Source organism: Typopeltis vanoorti, chromosome 19 (assembly GCF_054136105.1).
Source record: "Typopeltis vanoorti isolate ZY-2024b chromosome 19, IOZ_Tvanoo_1.0, whole genome shotgun sequence".
NCBI lineage: Eukaryota > Metazoa > Arthropoda > Arachnida > Uropygi > Thelyphonidae > Typopeltis > Typopeltis vanoorti.
The window spans coordinates 89,216,810-89,237,412 of NC_143567.1; the positions used below are offsets into that span (position 1 = coordinate 89,216,810).

The following is a 20,603-nucleotide window of genomic DNA, read 5'->3' on the forward strand; positions in this document are numbered from 1 at the left end:
TCAACCGTTTCTCAAGTATACTTGAGATATAAAAGTATAGATCTTGCCAGGAACACTCAGTACGGAAATACCTCTGTAATTCTCACATTCAGTTTTATTTCCCTTTTTATATATGGGCACTATTAGAGCTCTACTCCAATTATCGGGAATTCGTCCCTCTATCCAGGCTTTCTGAACTTTGCAGTGCAGCCACTGTAAGACTTTTATACCACCATACTTCACCATTTCTGGTCGAATATGATCTACTCCTGCTGCCTTTCCACATTTCAAGCCTTTGATGGCTTTTTCTACTTCAAGTATGGATATGTATTCCTGAATGTATGTCTGTTGAGTTTTTTTTACCCTGTGCTATCACTGCTTGTTTCATTTAGCAATTTTTCGAAGTAATTACTCCATTTTTCAAGGATATCTTTTTCTCCTGTTTTCATGTCATCTTTATCATCTCTAACTCCTTTTACAGCACTCTTTCCTACATTTCTAAGCTTCTTCGACAACCTCCAGAATAACTTTCTACCTACTTGATATTTATTTTCTATGTTCTTGCCAAAGTCCTCCCATGACTTTTGTTTAGCTAGTTTTACACAGTGTTTCGCTTTCTTACATTTGTCTGTGTATTCTCTAAGAACAAAAGCTGACTTATTTGCCAGGAACTTTTGATATGATTTCCTCTTTTCCTTCACTGCCTCTTTAACTTCCTGTGTCCACCATGGAGTCCTGATTTTTCTATCCTTGCAGACAACCTCGCCACATGCCTCTCTGACTGAATCAATCAGGGTTTTCTTCAAGGCTTGCCACCTGAATCTCCAAGGTTTGGTTCCTGTTCTCAAACTCTTTCATTTTTTCTTCAATAATCTTTGTGTATGTTAGTCTACAGTTCACATCTGAGAGCTGCTCAACTTTTATTCGCTTTAAAACTTTCTTAGATGTTATTCTTTTAAATATGAAATTCAATTTTAACCTGCTCAAGACTAAATAGTGATCGCTTCCAATTTCAAATCCTCTATACACTCTGGTGTCCTGCAGGGAGAAAACATCACTATCAACAATAACATAGTCAATGAGACTTTTCTTATTCCTTGCCTCTTCTCTCTATGTGAATTTGTGCACATTTTTATGTTGGAACTTGGTGTTAGTAATAACCAGTCCATGTCCTGAGTAGAAATCCAACAGGTATTTGCCATTATTATTAGCTTTGCTCTTTTCTCCAAATTTTCCCAAAATATTTTTGTATGTCTGACAATCATTTTATACTCTGCTATTTAGATCCGTAACAAATACAAACTTTTCCTTTTTCATTGTGTCAGTTGCTTTTTCTAAAGCATCAAAATGTTCCTCCACTTCTACCTTAGAACCTTCTGTGGGACCATAGGCACAAATAAGGCTCATTGTCCAGTTCCCCATTTTCATATTTGCCCACATCACTCTACTTGAGACTGCCTGCCATTCAAGAAGATTAGCGTGATATTTTGTGTTGAATACTATGACTACTCCTACTTTTCCTTGATTGTCATTGCCTAAATATAACATTTTGTATTTATTGCTCAGAAAGATCTCACCAGTTTTTGTCTTTTTCGTTTCAGTCACCCCTATTATGTCGATCTGATACTTATCTAATTCCTCAGCTAGCTCCATTTCTTTGCCATTCAGGCTTCTTACGTTGATAGTACCGATCTTTAACTCTGGTGATGTTGAGTTGGGGTTTGTTTTCAGATTTGTTCCAGTAGCTGACTTTTCGCTGTTCGCCCTGGTTCCCTGGTGAAAACAACGTGGGCCTTGTTTAACTGGGCGATGCCCCAGCCGGCATGAAATTTTTTCATGTTATACCATCATTTTTTATTTTGGTTTAACCAATAAGAATACAATTTGTTGGCTAAATCCCAAATTTTCAGCCCATCCTCGTTCGTTCAGTATCCAGGTAGATACTCAACAGGGTGCACCATGAGAAGGTGAGGATTGGACATTAGGTAAGAAGCTCTTGTCGGTTCTCGGCATTCCTTTAAAGACTATGTGGAGGTCTCCTCTCAGTTATACAGCTTTGACCCTTATGCACCCCCCTCTAGAAAAGCCAAAGTTCTAATATTCCTGAATCACATTTTATTGATTGGTGATAAACATAAATTCTTTGTATATTACATCTTGTTTAACTTCAAGAGTTCGAAATAATATATTATCTCATTCATAGGAGCCTTGTTTTAAGATACCTTCACCCCAGTCTAAATTATTTGTTCTGGTAAATGTACAGTGTTGAAACACAGTGGTCAGATTAATTTATTTCTGTGTGTAAGAATTAGTTCATTATTTTCTGGCATGTATATTATCCTCAAGATGTATACTAGATGTTATTAGTGTAGCCTTATGAATAGTTTCTAATCAACAAATTTCTTCCAAATTGATATATTTGTCAGTTCTCTAATTTGATTAGATTAAATTTTATTATTATTATTATTATTATATAGGTATTTCCATGGGGATCAGAAGACTGTGGGAAATTTTAAGTACTCCTAACTCTTAATTGTATCAACCCATCTCTTTCATTTTTCCTCTGGGTATTTAAATGCTTTTTTGCTTCAAATACTTAGTTTGCTAACCTTTTAATTACAGTTTTGTTTAAGTGACAGTACTATCTAGATTAGCTCAGCTCATACATTACTACATATCAATGCATCAAGTTATAAAAAATGAATATATCCGGAATTGATTCTTGCTATTGATATCATCTGTACATATCCCTAATATTTCTTAGAATTCTCATATTTTGGTTTTCAGTCTTTTCTAACATGATGCGCGCACACACAGAAGGTTATGAAACTATTGCACGTAAGTATCCTGGATGGACTAGGAGTGCAATTCTGAAACCTTGCAATTTGATGCATCCAACTGACTGGTTTCAGTCACTTCAGATAATCCACTGACAGTTCTTGGGTGTGAACTTTGAGAGCTGTTGAACTGACTCTTCTCAAAACCTTAGTATTTTTTCTTCACTCAGATAGGCTTATTTTATTTAACATTAGTTGCGGTTACATTCTATATCATATCCCCTGTGTGCGCTTGATTATTGCTACTGATATTATCTGTTCGTGTTCTTAATATTTCTTAGAATTCTCATATTTGTATCATTTGTGATCTTTAGTATCAACAACTAATCAGAGAGCTAATCTCAGGTGATATGGTCACTTAAACAGAATGGGCAAGGAAAGATTAGTATTCTAATCTTTCCTCAAAGTGTTCTCTGCCAGGTTGGCAGGGAAACGACCCAGAGGAAGACCAAGATATAGATGGATTGATACAGTACAGTAGATGGATTGATTAGAAATATAAGACCTGATAATGTTGGAGTCTTGACAAGTAACAGACTGATTTGGAGGAAAATTGTAGATAGGAAGTTAGTAATGATGTAAATTTTTCATCTAGTACTATCATATCCTGTACACCCCTTGAGGGTACATGGCAGGAATTTGATGATGATGAGTATCAACAACAGCAGCAACAGCATAGTCATTAATGCAACCTAAGTATTATTTCCCCATGTAAATTTATATCACATTTTCATGTTGGAAGATGGTGTTAGTAGTGACCAATCCATGTCCTTAACAACAATTTATCAGATTTTGCTATTATTATTAGCCCTACCATTTTATCCAAACATTTCTACATCTGGAATTCATATCCTACTTAGATTTCATTTTTATGTTGGCTCTTCTCTGATGGCTTGAAAAATCCCTTTACTACTTCTCCACTAGAACCTTCTGTGGATCCTTAGACACAAATAAGTCACATTGTCCACTTTCTCATTTTGAAATTTGTCCACATAACTCACTTAAATAGCTGTCTTCATGTATAAACATGAATGCTATAACTATTATCTCCTTTATCCTTATTACTGTTTCCTGAAAAAAAATCATCTTATAGATATTAAGAAATATCTCTCCTGTCTTTTTCTCAGTAACACCAGTTTATTTGTCATTGTATTCCTGTAATTCTTATAATTTCATCTCTTTTCCATTGATACTTCTGATTAAAAGTATATATTTTGAATTCTGTTGAGTCTGCTGCAGCAACTTTTTATTGTTTACTTTCCTAATAGAAACAGCAGGAACCTTTTATAACTTGATGCTCCATAACATTATCTGATTGCATTGTATCATTAAAATGTTTGTGGAGTTTCAGCCCATATAGAATCCAGTTTTGTCTTCTATATGGCTGCCAATCCCATCCTCATTCATTTGGTATCTGAGTAGATAGTAACATGGTGCACCATGGAGGTGGTGCAGCGTGTTACTATCTACTCGGATACCAAATCAGAAGCTCTGGTTCATTCTCTGCATTCCTTATAGGTTATAAACTGTTCAGAAGACTATCTGTTGACCAGGGTATAGATGCAAAGTGAAGTGAATGACAGTTTGAAATAGCATTAATAAGAAGCACTGACTATTATTTATCCCATATCATCCTTTTCTTACAAATCTCTTGCTTTATACAATTACACATCCATTTGACTCCTACCCTGTTTATTCTTCGAACTCTTGGGACACATTCTAATATTGCACCATTTAAGTATTATTTAAATGCTTCCCATCCAGCAACCGATCCCATTCCACTGAACTCGTTACACCCCTCTTTCTCCTGTTTGCCGACACTAGCAAACAGGAGAAAGAGGGGAGATATGATTGAGACTTACAAACTTCTGAAAGGGTCATACAGGATTTCAATTTATGGAGGATGGGGAAAGGACAATAGGGCATCCTTGGAAGCTGAGAATGAATGCTGCTAAGAAGGGGGGGGGGGCTAGATTTTTCTCTCACAGGGTGCATGATCAGAATGGATTGCCATTGGATGTTTTGAGTGCAAGCAATGTGAATGAATTCAAGAATAAGTATGATAGCTGATGCGTGTAGTATGTGGCCTCCCTCAATGGGTTCCTGACTATAATATAATAATAATAATAAAGTGTAATAATGCTCTAGAGAACACTTAACTAGATTAATTCATGTTCATAGTTTTGTCTCAAAGTCTGTTACTGAAAACAAGAAACACAGTTCCATGTATGTAGCTGTCTATTTTCTTCAGTTATGTAAGGAACCGTATATAATTGAAGATAGACATAAACATATATATTTTGATATCTAGGCCTGATATCATATATTGTTTTTAGTAGTAAGACAGAAGGAGAAAGAAACTCGCTTTTTTTTTTTTTTTTTTTTTTTTTTTTTTTTTTTTTCCCATATGAGGTCTTGATCAGGCTGCATATGGATTATTATTATGCACAGATTTGGTCACTGGGTTTTCATGGTGATGAGGATATGTTTGAAAGGGTCCAGAGAAGATTCACAAAGCTGGTCAGTGGTCTTTGGAATGTGGAGTAGGAGGACAGATTGAGAGAATGTAGGTTGCAGAGCCTCATGAATAGGAAGAAGGGATGGGGTATAATTGAGACATACAAGCTAGTCAGGGATTGTTATCAGGTTGACATGAAAGAGATTTTTCACAGAATGGGAGAGGTGGATTAGAACAAGAGGCCATTGTTGTTCTACAGTTCCCTCCATTATTTCTGTAATCAGTCCCCCATGCCTCAGATGGCGTCCAAACAGGCTTTTTTTCTTATTGATGTGGTTCTTTAGTAACTGCTCTTCATGAACTATATTAAAACTTCTTCATTACTTTTTCTTTCTGTCCAACTAATTTTCATCATCTTTCTCCAACACCAAAGTTCAAAAGTCTCCAACTTTTTGATGTCTTGTTTTGTTAGCATCCAAGCCTGACAACCATATAATGCAATGCTCCATATACTTGTTTTCACTAGTCTTTTTTTTTTTTTGAGCTGGATGCCAAGTCCTTTACTGGTAAAAATGTTTCTTCTATTGTAGAAAACCTCCCTAAATGAAGAAAGCAAAGACAAATATAAACATATAAAAAATATGATAAATAGAAAGTGTAAAGAAGCAAAAGAACAATGGTGTATAGAGAAATGTAAAGAAATAGAAGATTTAATAAAGACTTGGAGAATCGATAAGGCTTATAACTTTATAAAAGGAATAAACCAGCAAAACAAGACAAGAAGCACAATTATCAAAAATAAACAGGGGAACATACTTATAGATAAGGAAGAAATTTCGTAAAGATGGAAGGAGTACTTAGAAGATCTATATAGTGAAAAAGATCTAGATGCCAAGGCTATAGAAGATGAAATAGGACTTGATGTGGAAGAAATTGGTCCAACTATATTAAAAGATAAATTTGAATGAGTGCTAAATGAATTGTCGGCTAACAAGGCACCAGGCATTGATAAAATCCCCTCAGAATTAATAAAATATTCAGGAAACTTAACTAAGTCATAATTTTTCAAGATGATAAAGAATATATATGAAATGGAGATCATTCCCAAAGGCTTTACACAATGCTCTATCATACCCATTTCTAAAGCAAATAATGCAAACAAGTGTGAAAATCATCGAACAATAAGCTTAATATTACATGCTTCGAAAATACTACTAAAAATTATGCAAAAATGACTAACAAAGAAGGCTGAAGGGTATATTGGCAATGACCAGTTTTTTTTATATTCAGGGAACAAGGGAAGTAATCCTAGCGCTGAGAACAGTTTATGAAAAAAATGCAATTTTTTTCATAAAACTGTAACATGACAAGCATCCTCATTCTTACTAGTGAAGTGAAAAGATCTGAATAAAATAGCATGTTCTATTGCACTGATATGAAAAAATAAAATATTGCAAATATTTCCAGTAATAAATAAATTTACTGCTAGGATTGACCTGTTGCATTTTGAAGTAGATATAACTTAATTTTTTTTTTCGTACATACTTCCAAAGTAAAATTCATTTTTATATATCTTGTAAACAAAATACAGTTGACCCTTGAACAATAGGAATTTGAACTGCACGGATCCACTTATACGCAGATTTTTTCAATGAATACACCAGAAAATATTTTGGAGATTTACGACAATTTGAAAAACTCGCAGATGAACTGCGTAGCCTAGAAATATTGAAAAAAAATAACCTCCTCAGCCCATGTCACTGTTTTCGATCAACGTAAACCATGTCAGTGTGACTTTTGCGTCCAGAGCTTATTAAATGATATTTTTATTGAATAATTAAGCTGGTGTTCACAGAGCATATTGTTAATACAAATTATTTAAATAATTGTTTAAACAAATAAGCATCAGAAAAGTGCAAAAAAGACTGCAAAATTTTAAAAATTCATATCTACACTTGTAATAGACCAAAACCCTTGTTTTTTTTTAAGTTTTGTAGGTAAATGTATGTACATTAACACAAAATTAATGACAAAATCGTATCTTTAAATTACAATAATTATTTTTGCAATTGAAAGTTGCTAATTTTACAGCAATTGTAAAAAGGTAAAAAAAAATGGTATAAATGCATGATTTTTTATTTACATGATTTATTTAATAAAAATATTCATTCAAAATGTATCATTTACGTTACTCGCAACAGATCGAATGTTTTGATTAGTATGCAAAACAATAATGTTCAAAATATCATGCGTCTAATGGACAGCGAATATTTAACATCTCCTGATAGAGACCGAAAATACATTTGAATATCCAATGATCGATGACCATGTGTTTCCAGGGTATTTAAAGACCACTTGTGACCATTTCTACCTCGAATATAAGGTCTTCGTCCCACAGTTGGAGTAACTGTCTGCTCAAAGTTCTCTTCATCTTCTTCGTCGGTGGAAAAATTATCATCTTCTTCTTGTTTTTAAGTGTTCATCTTCTTCTACTCTATTTTCTTCTTTGGACACCTTGCTCTCGACAATGGGCTCATGCTCGCAGAGAGAATAAACAATCTCATTTGAATTGCGAAGAGCCATTTTTGGAGCTAAAAATTTCGAAAAATGAGCAGTTCTCAAAAAATTATTGTAAAAATTTTTTTTAACACTTACCTCACCCTTCTTAGTAATTTTTGCACAAAAATATCACCGGACACAGTAAAAAAATGAAAAAGAGCACAAACTAATATTTCATTTGACACCCGTTGCTCATGTTGGTGGGACGTTTTTGTCTTTCAGCAACTTCGAGGCCTCTTTACACCTGAAAGGACAAACTGAAACTAACAGACTACCAGCCTACATTGTAGTGCTCGGCCTAAAGTTTTTTGACCGCTATCACAGATGGTGCTACCCGTCCAATCCTAAAAGATATTACAACTAATAGTTTTTGGTTGGACAAAAAGTCTCACTGACATGGGCTGAGAGTTAAGAAAGAGTTGAGTATGCTATGAATTCATGAAATATGTAGATACTAGTCTATTTTATCATTTACTACCATAAAATATACACAGATCTATTATAAAAAGTTAAAATTTATCAAAACTTATGCACACAAACAATTACAGACCATTCATGGCGCCATTCGCTGTTGAGAGAAATATAAACAAATGTAAAGATGCAGTATTAAATCATCATTGCATAAAATTAACTGTTTTTAAATTAATTAGTTAAATTTATTTAATTAGAATAAAATAATTTTATAATGATTCATTAAATAGTGTATAGGCTACGCTACTGTGAAGCAATTGTATCGATTTGCTGCTTCTTCGTTATCAATGCATGAATCATTATACCTATTAACAAATATGAATAATTTCTTTTTCACCTAAGGGTCAAAGCTGTATAACTGAGAGAAGACCTCCACATAGCCTTTAAAGGAATGCCGAGAACCGACCAGGGCTTCTGACCTAATGTCCAATCCTCACCTTCTCGTGGTGCACCCTGTTGGGTATCTACCTGGATACTGAACAAATGAGGATGGGCTAGCAATTTGGGATTTAGCGACCAAATTGTATTCTTATTGGTTAAACCAAAATAAAAATGATGGTACAGCATGACAAAATTTCATGCTGACTGGGGCATCGCCCAGTTAAACAAGGCCCCCATTGTTTTTGCCAGGGAACCAGGGCGAACAGCGAAAAGTCAGCTACTGGAAAAATCTGAAAACACACCCCAACTCAACATCACCAGAGTTTAAGATTGGTACTATCAACATAAGAAGCCTGAATGGCAAAGAAATGGAGCTAGCTGAGGAATTAGTAAGTACCATATCGACATAATAGGGGTGACTGAAACTAAAAAGACAAAAACTGGTGAGATCTTTCTGAGCAATAAATATAAAATGTTATATTGCAATAACAATCAAGGAAAAGAAGGAGTAGCCATAGTATTCAACACAAAATATGAGGCTAATCTTCTTAAATGGCAGGCAGTCTCAAGTAGAGTGATGTGGGCAGAATGGGGAATTGGACAATGAGACTTATTTGTGCCTGTGGTCCCACAGAAGGTTCTACTAAGGTAGAAGTGGAGGAATTTTTTGATGCTTTAGAAAAAGCAACTGACACAATGAAAAAGGAAAAGTTGGTCCTTGTTGGGGATCTAAATAGCAGAGTAGGAAATGATTGTGAGACATACAAAAATATTTTGGGAAAATTTGGAGAAAAGAGCAAACCTAATAATAATAATAATGGCAAATACCTGTTGAATTTCTGCTCAGGACATGGACTGGTTATTACTAACACCATGTTCCAACATAAAAATGTGCACAAATTCACATGGAGAGAAGAGGCAAGGAATAAGAAAAGTCTCATTGACTATGTTATTGTTGAAAGTGATGTTTTTCCCCTGGTGCAGGACACCAGAGTGTACAGAGGATTTGAAATTGGAAGTGATCACTATTTAGTCTTGAGCAGGATAAAACTGCATTTCATATTGAAAAGAATAACATGTAAGAAAGTTTTAAAGCAAATAAAAGTTGAGCACTTTCTCCATAAAGCTGGATGCAAATGGTGTTTCAGAAATTGTCGATAGTCTGTGCATTAACAGTTTGCCCATGGAGCACAGCATGATGAAGAATTACACCTTGAATATCATCAGTGGCTATCAGCATGACTTTAACTTTGCTGGGTTCCTGGCAAAGCTTTTTTGGATGGGGGTGTTCCTGAATGACACCATTTGTTTGTCTCTTGAATTCAGGCTCATAAGCCCTTAAGTTTCATCAATAGTTATGATACAATCCAGGAATGCATCTCTCTTATTTTCATATCATTTCAGATGGAGGCCAGCAGCTGCATACTTGTGCCATTTTTGTATCTCAATCAAGTGATGCAGAACCCATTGAGCTGAAATTTTGCACATACTGAGCCTCTCCATTGACGATCAACTGCAAGGTGTCCCCGAACAAGCTCAAGATGTTCTTCTGAAATATCAGGTTGTCCTCTATGGCATTTATCATCCGGGTGATTTTTTCCTGCATGCAATACACTGACCCATCTTGCGACATTTCGGTACGGTAGGGGAACTGTGACCATAGCTTCCCTAAGGCCACAATAACAGTCACTTGCAGTTTTACCATGTGCAACCTAGACCTTGATCCAGGATTGTGGTTTTAATCTTGTGAACATACTTTATAGCATTGCACAGTGAATGTTGACTTTAACCGCTTCTCTACAGAAGGACACTTGTTAGAATGGACATTGCCACCTTGTGCATATGTACAGTATAGTACATACAACTAGTGCCTCTATCTGTCAAAAGTAACATTTGAGTTATCAGCTACATCTCCTGACAGTGTTGCCACTACTTCATTTACAACTCTCGTACATAGATTCACATGGAGAGATAATGCAAGAAATAAAAAATCTTATTAGTTATGTTATGGTTGATAGTGATATCTTCATGCTGGTTCAGAACACAAATATACAGGGATTTGAATGATCATCACATACGTAAACAGCTGGCTCTAGTCTTCTATAACAAACTCCTCCCAATCTGGAAATCATTAATATCATTAAAGACCAAATTAAGACTATACCATGCAACCAATAGATCCATCTTTTTTGTATGGTTCTCAAACCTGGACAATAAGCACCAAAAAAACTCCAGATCTAATTAACTCCTTTGGAATTACATGTCTCAGACTGATCCTTTGATACGCTTGGATGGACTATGTCACTAACTCCACTGTGCTAAATCTGGCTAAGCAAGATCCACCTGTCAGTATAGTCAAAAAATTACAACTGAGATGACTTGGACATCAACTCAGACATCCTGAAGTTTCACCCTTTTTGGAATCCCTCATCCAGTACAAACCAGAAGATGGCAATTGTCATAGAGAAAGCCCATGCAAACAATTTGGGCAATACATCTGTGAAGCTATTAATAGACTGAACTGTAAAACTCCATCTGACATCTACCAGTTAGCTCAAGATAGAGAGACTTGGAAGACCATAATTTACAATCTTTAATTTTTGATGTAAATCTCTTTTTCCTTTTCACATTATATCATATTGTGAATAAACTATGACGATAGTTTTGAACAGGATAAAAAATGCATGCATATTGAAAAGGAAAATATGAAGAAATAAAGTTAGGTAGCTTTCAATGGTGAATGATAGACTCGGTTATACAAATAATATTCAAGAAAAAAAAATGAAAGCTTGAAAGCAAGAACCAAACCTCAGTGACTCATTGGCAGACTAAAGAAAATATTGACTGATTCAGTCAAGGAAGCATATGATGAAATTCTTTACAAGGATATGAAAATTCTAATGTTATAGTGAGCTTAAAAAGTTAGTCTTGAAAAAATAAACAACGAATATCAGAATATCAGCACATGCTGATTTACTTTAGCAGGTATATCAGTATGTGCCCTGAGAGAATACAGAGAAAAATGTAAGAAAGCTATATAAGAAAAATATAAGATAGCTAAACAAGTCATAGGAAGACTTTGGTAAGAATATAGAAAATTGAATATCAGGAAATTATCAAAATGTTCTGGAAGCTATTGTATAAAAGGAATCGGAAATAGAAAAGAGAGAGAACTTAAACGAAAGATCAAGACATTCTGGATATCTTTTAACAATTTTTTAACATTCTTGATATCATTTAACAATCTTTCAAAAGATTGTTAAATGAAACAAACAGAAGAGTGATATAATATATATGTGATGAATGTAATCAGGAGGACATAATTTCTTGAGAAAGAACTGGAAATATGGAAAGCAGGAGTAGATGATATGCAATTAGAAATTCTCAAATATAGAGGTATAAAAGTTGCAGTGGCTTCACATAATTGAGAATTTGGTTAGAAGGTAAAATTCCAAATAACCATAGAGCTTAGATAATATTCACCAATCAAACAGGAAATGAAATTGAATGTGAGAATTATAGATGAATTACCTTGCTTAATGTTTCAATAGGGAAATGCAAGATTTATGCAAACTTACGTGGGAAGAGGCTAAAAAAAATTAAAGTGAAACTTGGAAGAGGCAGCTGAATTCAGCCCAAATAAGGGCTTTCAGGATCAAATGTCTATTTTATGAGAAATCATGGGAATATTAATCTGTATTTATGTTTTGTAGATCCAGAAATTGTACACAACTGAGTGCCAAGAAAAATGATGTTCCAGAGGCTACAATTATATGGTGTAAATGGAGCTTCATATGGAGCAAGATATAGTCTATATTTAAGTTGTTAATTAAATGTAATAAAGGTTTTATTTACATAATTTTTATTGGCATAGAATTTTTACCCTAGTTGCAGGGGCATCTTCAGCATGACTCTCAAATTTAATAACTATAGCATAAACCAGAAGATTTAACAATGCAAACATGTGAACCACACACACACACAATAAATATATCAAGGTCCTAATAAAATGTAACTTTAACAAGAGATCATTAATAATAATAATAATAATAATAATAATAATTCCAGACCTTGTTGTGGATAGATAAGTACTATTTCCCATAAAAGGGATAAATTCATTTTATCACTTTAGATTTGGATGATACAGCAAGGTTTCACAGCTTTCTTTATATAAGCATTCATCAGATAATTATTTTTATGAAGACCCTTAATCTTCTTCCAAAGAAGGTGAAAGAGCATTAATTTAAAGTCCAGTATGGGTTTTCTTCCCAAACACTGAGAAATGAAAGCTACAATCTGGTTGATGATGTAAAAGGAGATCTAAAAAGGGAATCCAATTATCCTTTTCTACCTCGAGTGAACTGTATATGATGGACTGATTTTATGATAAACTCTTGTAGATCTGTAAAGGTACTATGCCAGACTGCAAGAATATCATCTACATATCTGTACCATAAGGATGGTTTAGGAAAAATGCTGTTCAGTATCCGTTGTTTGAACCGTTTCATGAAGTTAGCAAGTGTAGGAAAAAGAGTACTATCCATAGATATATACCCTCAGTTTGTTGGTAAAGCTTATTCTGGCATGAAATGTAACTATAGTTGAAAGACAAAGTCAAGTAGGCTTACAATGCTTACTAGAAAGTCCTGCTTGAAGAAATTGTTTTATATAAGGGAACATTTGAGAATAAACACACAATATCTAAGCTGAAAAGGAGATCACCTTCCCAGGACAAAGCTCTGATATTTTGCTCTGAAATATGAAGTATTCTTGATAAATGAAGAGGACTTTCTCACAAACACTAAAAGTAATTTAGAAAGGTGTTCAACATTTTTGTAGCAAGGAAAGCCAATGCAGTCCACCACAAGATGTAATGGAATATTTGCTTTGTGAACTTTATATAAATGAGAATGCCCATGCTAGCATTTAAGTTTCTACTTTGTTTCTTCATCCCGAAAAAAAAAGACATCATCAATAAGTGATTTCTTTGTTGAAGGGAATGACTTAATTGTTATCCCCTTCAACATACTCCCTTCCTCTATCTATACACCGCTGCAAATACGAATTTTCCATTGTTGCAAGTATCAGGTGTTATCTGCTTCAGTAGCGCTGCCGTTTTCTCCTTTACCTCATCCACTGACTGAAAAGGTAAAAGTTGCATGGAGCTAAGTCGAGTACGATCCAGAAACAAAGAGACAATCGAAAATTCCCGCTTCACTGAGAATGAAAATAGCAAGTATGAGCAAGTCAAAACTGAAGGCAATGCTGATCGTTTTTTTTTTTTTTTTTATATATCAATGGCATGGTAATGGTTGAATAGGTACCAGAGGGTCAGACAGTTAACCAACATTGTTACCTTGAGGTTCTGGCCAAGCTGAGAGAACAAGTGAGGAAGAAGAGACCTGATTTGTGGAACAACAACGCTTGGATTCTCCATCAGGACAACACTCCAGCTCACAGTGTCTGTAAAGCAGTATCTGTACTTGATAAGTACAGATACTGTAAGAGATATGTACAGATAATCTGTAAGAGATAAGATCCTAGTGTTGGACCATCCACCTTACTTGCCAGACTTATCTCCATGGAACTTTTCCTTTTTCCAAAGTTCAAATCCACATTGAAGCAAATCCATTTTCAGTCAGTGGATGAGGTAAAGGAGAAAATGGCAGCACTACTGAAGCAGATAACACCTGATGACTTGCAGCACTGCTTCCAACAATGGAAAATACATATGCAACGGTCTATAGATAGAGGAGGGGAGTATGTTGAAGTGGATAACAATTAAGTTGTATAGTTATAATAATAAATCGCATTTTTGCAACTAGTCTCGTTATTTAATAGCCACATCTCATATCTCTGAACATCAAGACCATAATCTGTCTTCTCAAATCTCACAAATCTGACCTTGCACAACATGGAATTGAAAATGTTAACCACAGGATCCAATGACAAAACACTAAGCTGCTACATAGATCCATATATAAACATGAATGTTTATATAAAGAAAGTGCTGAAGCTTTATTTCATAGACCTAATCTTAATCGGAACAAGTGTCTGACTATTCCTAAACTTTGGGAAGTTGTCTTCCTCAACTGTATTAAATTCATTTAATACAGTTGAGGATTAAATTAATATTTTAATTTAATTTCAGCCCATTAGGTTTAATCCATGAACACATGACTGTATATGTAGAGGGATTCCAATTTAAGCATGCGCACTACTCTTTTTTGAATTCAATTCCTGTTGTTCGATTAGTGTACTGATGATGACATGAGACATAAGACGAAATATTATATGTGTTATTCTATAGTTATGGATACTCTATAGGTTTCACTATATAAGCAACTCCTGTAGTATTCCCATTCAAATGCCATAGGAGATGGCACTTGGATGGGAATACTACATTGAATACTTGAAACCTCAAAACTTTGATCTGCCATAGGCAATGACAATATGTGAAAGAATTTAGTATTGATACAATACTAAACACAGTATCCTCAGGGATGAAGTTCATCTTGTCCCTAAAAGCGGTTTTAATGAATTCCTTTCAAAGAAGGTTTAACGTTTCAGTTATGAAGGCCTTTTACACCACCCTAACCTGAATTGGAATAATTGTCTCTCTCTCTCTCTACCAAAAGTTTGGGATATTCTCACTTTATTTAATGTCAAAAAGTTTTTTTTAGATATCATTTCTCTGGCATGTAGCAATGAATTATTTTTAATTGGTAAACCAATTGTTGTATTTATCTTGTATTCCTATTCTTTGAATTGCTTGTTGTTTCTACATACAGTACAAAATATCTGCTTTTTATTAAAGTTTATTACTGTGGTTATTGTGTTTTTTTAATGTGTAGATGTTGTGATTCTTGAGTCATTTGGCAAAATAAATAGATCAGTTAAGTTTCCAAACTTTTCTTCTATTGGAAAAATGCATCGTATTAATACGATGCAATACGTAAAAAATTGCAAGCTTGCTGTAATCGAGATTAAACTTTTAATACTTGGAATTTGCTGGTGTCATCTATACAACTTGTGTTAACGTTTAAAACAAAATTGGTCAAGTGGATCTGTAGAAATGATGCATATAGTTTCATAAGCATGTAGATATATATATATATATATATATATATATATATATATATATATATATATATATATCTCTTTCTCATAGCTTCCTTGAATAGAACACTTGCATTTTTCATCAGCATAAATTTCATTTGTGTTTGTATGCTACAACACGCATTTGTATGAGGTTCTAAACATTGGTAATTTTTCTCATGTAAACAGATTAGCACAAACTCAAGGCTGCTTTCAAAATCATCAGTTATGGAAAAACACAGTGTATTAAACTGGGCTTCCTGTGAATTCCACTTAAATTCTTTTGTAATGTGTCTTTTTTTTTTTGCAGATCTCTGCTTTCAGCTTTTATTTGAAAGCAAACACAAAATCATTTGAGTAGCTATCTGCAAATGTACAAAGTTTTAAAGTGTGTAGTAAATACATAACTGTTGTAAATACATAACATATACTTGTGAGATAGTTATTTCAGAAATTTCTAATTTCTCATGCTCAAAGTTTAATTCTTATTCTTGAACTGAAATTATGGCACAGAAATCTCCATGTAGTCTCCTTGAATGCATTGACTGGCAAATCACTCACAGCAGACACCGACTACCCTTTTACGCATATTTAACTGTAAATGGAAGTAAGTATGCAAGTTGGAAGCATATTTGTAGGAGACAAAAGCATAGTAAACTTCATGTTTGGGCTTACAAAAAAGTATTGTTTGTGGGAAAACAATAGAGTTTTTCTATCTGATTTGCTGTAGTGAGCTTTCCAGCATTTGCGATGACGTGATATATCATTGGATTTTAATAATAATGTAGTTAATTAGTTTTCAAGCAGTCTGTGGTACTATAGGAATAAGTAACAGCAAAGCAAAAGAAACAAAATTTTACAATAAAAGTAATACCAACAATATTTTATGACTCAGAAAGTTGATTAGAATGGAGAAGACATCAGAATGCAAGCAGTGGAAATGAAAGTTCTTATAGCAGTGAAAGGAAGTATAAAAAATGGATAAAATGCAAAATGAGGAAATAATTGGAGATACAGTCGGTCATCACTATAACAAACTATGCTATAAAAAAGATAATAATAAAAAACTTACTAATAAACTACTGATAAGTCCCAACCAGTACAGCATAGCTACAGCCATGCTAAAAAAAAAAATTCACTATAGCAAACTGTCCAGCATAACAAACCATTCCTATGGTCCATGAGTTTGCTGTAGTGAGTCAACTGTAAAGGCATAAATGTTGAAATGAAATAATATCAAAAGAATTGAAAAATAAAATACAATGAATGTAAAATGAAAGTCTACCAAAGGAAATAATTGAATATAAGGCTGAAGAACGAGGATATTGGAAGGCTGCTTAGCCTTCCAATATCCTCATGTGTTTATATTCAACTTCACAAGAGCAGACTCAAGAAGGAATGAAAATGGATTTGTTGCAATGGAAAGGTGGCATTTGTATTTTTCCTTTAGAATGACATTGATGCTATTGGATTAACAAGTACTTTCAGTAATTTGTAGTTAGGGAGTTTGTGATAATAGTATTTGCTGTAGTGAAATTTGATTGGTTTTACTCATGTACAAATTATATTTTGATGAAACAACATTTACTCACATGATTTTTACATTATTATATTGACAATTACTTTTCAATTTATTGTTTTGATGAAATTCTTTATAGGGTAAAATCCCAAGATCTCAGCTTACTGGCCGACCTTTGGAACTGTTTATGTGTAGTGTGCTGAAAAGGCAAGGATATGGTGAAGCATTCAGATGGTTAGCACAATATATATAGTGGAAGATGGATATCCTTTTATATGCTGAGTCATTTGCAGTCAACTATCAGTATAGCAAGCACCATTATAATAAACTCACTCACTGTAACAAATTGCTGAAAAGTTCCAACAAAACCCCATAGGAAATTTTGTTGGTATTTTGTTATAACAAGCCATTCCTGTGATCCCCATGAGTTTGTTATAGCAAGAGAGAAAGTCAACTGTACAAATCATATATAATATCAGATTGTTCAGTTTATAAGTAATTCATATGTACACATTATGTACTCGAATTTAAAATGAGTTTTATTTTATTATTGTTGTTATTATTATTTGACATCTCCAGGGAGTCCAAAGACTCATCGAGGTAGGGCGCCTGCTCTACAACTCTGTCTCCACCACTCAATCCACCAATTGACTGCAACTACACCAACGTCGTCTACTGCCAACCACCACCGTTACTATTTCCACAGACAATCACAAACATCCATGCCCACTGCGGGATTTGAACCTGCAGCTCTTTGGCTGGAGAATGATACGCTAACCACGCGGCGAACCAAGTTGTTCAAGTGATTTAAAAAGATGTGAAGATATACCGTATTCCCAAATAAGGAATATGTCATCCATCAAACTTCCATCCAGACATCAAGTTTACCATCGAAATTGAAGAAAATGGATATCTGCCGTTTCTAGACATCAAACTTACTAAGATGTCTGACTCCTTAAAAATCTCGATCTTCAGAAAATCAACACACACGGATAGATACCTGCATGCATCCTCACACCACTATCCAGCACAGAAGTTAGGTATCATATCCACTCTGGCTCATCGTGCCAGGTCTGTATTGTCAGATGAGGAGGAGCTGAAAAATGAACTATAACATCTCAAAAGAACCTTCACAAATAATGGCTATTCAAAAACCATCAATAAACAACTATACCACTATCCTCAAAACAACACAGACACAAGACAACCCCAAGGGTTATATCTCTTTACATCACATCAGCTCGCTCTCCTGGAGACTAAGAAGAATTTTGAAAAAATTTAATATAAAAATGTGCTTTTCCACTTTCCTAAACTCAGGTCAATTCTAAACCAACCAAAACAGGCTCACAACCATCTTCAGTTTCCAGGTGTATATAAAATCATATGTGACTGTGGGAAGCCATATTATGGCCAAACTGAGAAGTCCTCCTGTGTCTCGAAGAACATCAGAGAGACATTGCTTATTGTAGAACCAGAGAAAGCACTCTCTCAAGCCATGTCCTGTTCTCAGTGAACACAAATAATGAAGGCCATGAACATGAAATAGACTGGAATACAACATCAAACATTCATATATTTCACGATGAAGTAGAATGCCGCATAGTTTAATCCAAAGAAATTATCCTGGATTCTTCTCACAGAAACAGTAACCTTAGTTATAGTTTGCCAGACTCACATAGCTCTGCCATCAGATAATGGCACACTCGTGAAGTCACGCGCTCATAGAACTTTAGCCTGGACTATAGCTTCAGTTCATAGTCTGTTATTGTAGTGTACAATGTTTCTTTACAGCGTTTTTTGTGTTTGCTTTTAATGTTCTCATGCCTGAAGAAGTCTGCATTCCGACAAAACATATTGTGTGTTAGATTAAATTAATTTGTCTTTTTAATTCTCGGAATTCAGTCAGTAAATAATATGAACATATCTACATACCGAGTCAGTATAGCTGATAATCATCTCCCTTATGATGAGGATAAAATCCAACTTATAAAAGCTTATCAGAAGACCCTTAGAAGCATTGGACTTTTTATTAACAGACTTATCTTCTTTAGACATTGTAAGTTCTTTTCTATCATTCCGAAATTCCTACAATAAGTCATAATGACAGAAAGGGCACACAGAATTTACAAAAAAAGCAAAAGTAGAACTTTTATCAGAAAGAATTGGCGATACCAAACGCAATTTAGCTTTTCTCTTTACGAAAAAAATCATCTTTAGAAAACCAATTAGCGATATCCTTAGGACTACGTGTTATGGAACTACATTCAAGAGATAAGCACACGTCGGGCCTCAAGATCTCAGAACATTAATAAATGTAATGATTAGATAATGTATTACATAATGTATCTAATCATTGTCACAAGTATCGTTAAAAAATTAAATTAATAAATGTAAGCTAATTAGGAAATTTAATTCACTCAAATCATCGCAAGAACGATCCGCCCCTAACAATCATCATGAAGGCTTCAAAAAATTAGTGATAAAAAAATCGTCATATATTCTTAGTCCTGAAGAAGAACATATTCTCTCAAAAGGTCTCAATTTTGTCCTTTCACCTAAATCAATCCCTAGAGAATTGTTTCTCACTAAAATAGAGAAAGCTACTGCAGAGGCGAATTTACTTCACATGGAAGCCATTTTTGCGATCAACAATGCAAAATCCCCAGTTGACAACATTTCTCCTGGTGAAAGACTGGCCATTAAAAATCTTACGAAGAACAAAGATGTTATCATCTTCCAAGCTGACAAAGGTAATGCAGCTGTCGTATTAGAGTTAGATACATACTCGGAGCTAGAGAGAGAGAGAGATACATAATAGAACCAACAACCTTCTAATAAAGATCATTGAACTACCAAGAAACATACTCCTTTCCCTTCGTTCTCTACATTTACTTATCCCCAGATTATAAGGCCTTCCAAAGGTACATAAAGAAAATTATCCACTAAGGCCAATTGTTGATAGTATTGACTCACCTACATATAAGTTATCAAAATATTTAGCATCCTCCTTAAAAGGTTTTACAGGAAAATCTCCTTCTTACATTAAAAATTCAAGACTTCATCTCTAAAATTAAAATATTAAAGCTCAATAATTCAGATATTATGGTGAACTTTGATGTAGTGGCACTCTTTACAAATGTTCCAACCCAAGAGGTTCTCAATATTTTAAGTAACAAGATCTCAAAAAAGATGTTTGCTCTGCTGTCACATTGTATTAATTCAGGCTACTTTAAGTTTGAAGAAAAAATTTATAAACAAAATAAGGGATTAGCAATGGGCAGCCCTCCGTCTCCAATACTAG

At 34.3% G+C, this 20,603-nt stretch overlaps 1 protein-coding gene across 1 annotated transcript in view; it reads left to right on the top strand.

Annotated features, from left to right (window-relative positions):
- LOC150096322 (small COPII coat GTPase SAR1-like) overlaps nt 1-17,849 on the top strand; it is a 120,547-nt gene extending 102,698 nt beyond the window's left edge. Inside the window, exon 7 of the mRNA XM_090408893.1 lies at nt 17,442-17,849. Within this exon, the coding sequence (XP_090265019.1) occupies nt 17,442-17,555 (114 nt within the window). The 3' untranslated portion in view covers nt 17,556-17,849. The remainder of the gene's footprint in view (nt 1-17,441) is intronic.
- The last annotated feature ends 2,754 nt before the right edge of the window (nt 17,850-20,603 follow it).